This window comes from Buceros rhinoceros, unplaced genomic scaffold (assembly GCF_000710305.1).
Source record: "Buceros rhinoceros silvestris isolate BGI_N320 unplaced genomic scaffold, ASM71030v1 scaffold35576, whole genome shotgun sequence".
Lineage (NCBI taxonomy): Eukaryota > Metazoa > Chordata > Aves > Bucerotiformes > Bucerotidae > Buceros > Buceros rhinoceros.
In genome coordinates, this window is record NW_010418760.1 from 5,517 (window position 1) to 8,197 (window position 2,681).

Below are 2,681 nucleotides of genomic sequence, written 5' to 3' on the forward strand. Positions count from 1 at the left end.
CGGTCAATCGTGGTACTCTGCCTCGGCTGGCAGCTGGAACGGGTCCTCCTGATCACTGGGGTTTGGTAAAATGCGATGAAAAAGCCACTTTTTACATCGTCACTTCTTCCATCACTTCCAGTGTTCCAACTGCACTTCCTTTCCACTCAACCTATTTCCTCCTACTCCCCCTACTCCTGCAGCTTTCTGTATTTTCAGGAGACACAACACTACCACGCTGACAACTGAGGCACTACACGCGCCCTGAGGAATAAACCACACGGAGTATCTAATCACGACACGTCTAGGATGGAAAAACAAAGTCCACCGACCTGAAAGGATTCTCTATTTTTGCGCTGCCGCCTCCTTTCTCTAAGCAAACTTTTCTGCTTTTCTTCTTCCTCCTCTTTTTCCAACGCCCTGATATGCTCCTCGAAACAGATGAGCGCATCCTCCTTATCCATGTCTGGCAACAGAGAACAAGAGCGTCAAAGTGAGGGATTCCTTCCTGCTAAGGTGAGTACAGGCTCCCCTGTACAAGGTGAGTCCCTGTACAACTCCCCACAAGTATTTCCCCACAAGTATCTTATCAGCACAGAGGTAACACCATCAAGTATCTCTGTGAAATGCTTTAGCAGTTGAGCAAACACACGGGCTGCCCTTGAAATCAGGATCAACTTTTTTAGAAGGAAATAAGTTTTGAAGCTGCCGCTATCTTCTAGGAACCGAAGGAGACAGGGCTCTTGGGACAGGCCACTGGGCGGCTGCCAATGTGGCCCTGGGCTGCAGCACACCGTGTCCGGGCAGGAGTCCTCGCTGCCCAAGATAAATCCACCCTTGCTCCCCAAAGCAGCACACAGACTTCACGCACTCTGCAGTTCCTCGTCTTCTGCAAAGGTGGGGTTGTCCATCAGGTACTGCTGCGCCTCCGACCAGGTGGTGCAGTAAGTGACGTTAGCCATGTTGTCCAGGATGTTCTTCAAGGCTTCCCAGTTCCTCTTCCGTAACTGTTTGGCTTGTTCCTGAGGAGAAAACGCGTTTAAAATTTGAGGTTATACAGACGAAAAGACATGATCCCTCAAAGTCTGTTCTCCGAGAAAACAGACAGCTAACCTTCACTGACATGTAAAATGTAATACGGTTTGGGCCGATGCACCATTTTTACACACTGTTATCACTTGCACCCACGGGTAAACGGAGTTTCAGTCTGATTCAGAGCAGCTCATGTACTGGGTAACGGGAAATACGGAACGACGGTCTCCAAATTCACCTCTACAAAACCAGCGGTAGTTCTCAAGAGTTCCACCAGGGCTTTCTTCCTTGTCCCTCTGCCCCATCGCATCTTGCTAAACTGGAGCTCCCTCTCTGCCCTGTCTCAGTTGATAAAACTTGTCCCCCTTCTCTCCTCTCTCTCCCGTTGCAGAGGGAGGGCTCACACCTGTACCGACGCAGCAACATCCCCCTTTGGTGCTCCACACCCTTTCTGCAGGTTCCTCCCCTGCTGCTGGCACTTGGACTGTCCCCGAGCACCACTCAGAACTGCGCTGCCTCAAGATCTCTTCACTAGGAGGTATGAGCTAATTCACAGGTAACAAGTGAAAAGTTTGAAAGGGAGTTACCTTCTCTTTCTTAGACAGGAAAAACAAGACATCTTCATAGATTTCCAGGCGGTCACGCTCGGATATCGCATTCCAGACTTCCATCTCCCCAAACATTTGTTCGGCTTTTCTGTTCGAGGAAAACCCACACAGTCACCTACTGGTGAAACTGCCTTCAGCTGTCCCGGCCCCGCAGCAACATTAACCACCTCTGCTATAAGCAGTAACGCTCTGGTTCGGTATCTCCCTGATCGTCCCTCTCGAGAAGCTTCTCCTGTCACAACTTTCCAGCTCTTCCACCCCACGGGGACAGCTGACAATGGCAGCTAGTGCCATGCCATGCCCCTCTCCACAGCAGCACACGCTGCAGTGTGTTAGTATTTTTACCGAGGTCTTAACGCTGGTCTTACTTGTATCTCGTCGTGGACGTCATCTTCTCATGGTTTTCCAGAAAACGCTGGAAGGATTCTTTCGCTTCTTTGTATTTTGATCTGGCTTCTTCTTTCTCCTCTTTTTCTGTCTGGACTTTGTACGCGTTAAAGGCTTGCTTCTTCTCACTCAGTTTTGCCAAAGCACTTCGGATCAAAGCAAAAGAAAACACCAGTGTCATTATACGACAGGGAATTAAATTAGAAAAACAAAACCAAGAATCAAAAGCGAGAGATCAAATATGTACACATCACAAGTTTCTACGGAAACAACCAAGAGTTGTGTCAGTGAAGTCAGACTGCCTAAACCCAGGGTTTGTGTGCGAGTTTCCGGAGGAGAGAACCAAGGCATACCTGTATCTGGGGTCGTTAATGATCATTTTCATCGCTTGCTCCCAGGAGGCGTTGGATGGTACTCGCTGTGAAGACGTTAAATCATTAATTAGACTAGGAACAAAGAGCCAACAAGGGCAGACTCCTTAAAGGATAAGCCTCAGGAAAAGCACAGCCCCACCCCTGAGCCTGACCCCTCTGCTGTCTGTCACACCACACACCCTTCCAGGGAGAATCCTGGACAAAGGCCAGGTTAGAAGTTTGCGACACAGTGCGGGAATCACGTGAGAGGAAGAAACGAATAAAAAGCTGAACCAAGAGCCCCGATGGAAGCTCAACAGCT

General features: G+C 49.2%; 1 protein-coding gene across 1 annotated transcript in view; it reads right to left on the minus strand.

Annotated features, from left to right (window-relative positions):
* PRPF40A (PRP40 pre-mRNA processing factor 40 homolog A (S. cerevisiae)) overlaps positions 1-2,681 on the minus strand; it is a 17,283-nt gene that overhangs the window by 4,351 nt on the left and 10,251 nt on the right. Inside the window, exons 12-16 of the mRNA XM_010138658.1 lie at positions 2,360-2,424; positions 1,988-2,152; positions 1,599-1,707; positions 851-1,001; positions 312-445 (exon numbers count right to left, since the gene is read on the minus strand). Of these exons, the coding sequence (XP_010136960.1) occupies positions 312-445; positions 851-1,001; positions 1,599-1,707; positions 1,988-2,152; positions 2,360-2,424 (624 nt within the window). The remainder of the gene's footprint in view (positions 1-311; positions 446-850; positions 1,002-1,598; positions 1,708-1,987; positions 2,153-2,359; positions 2,425-2,681) is intronic.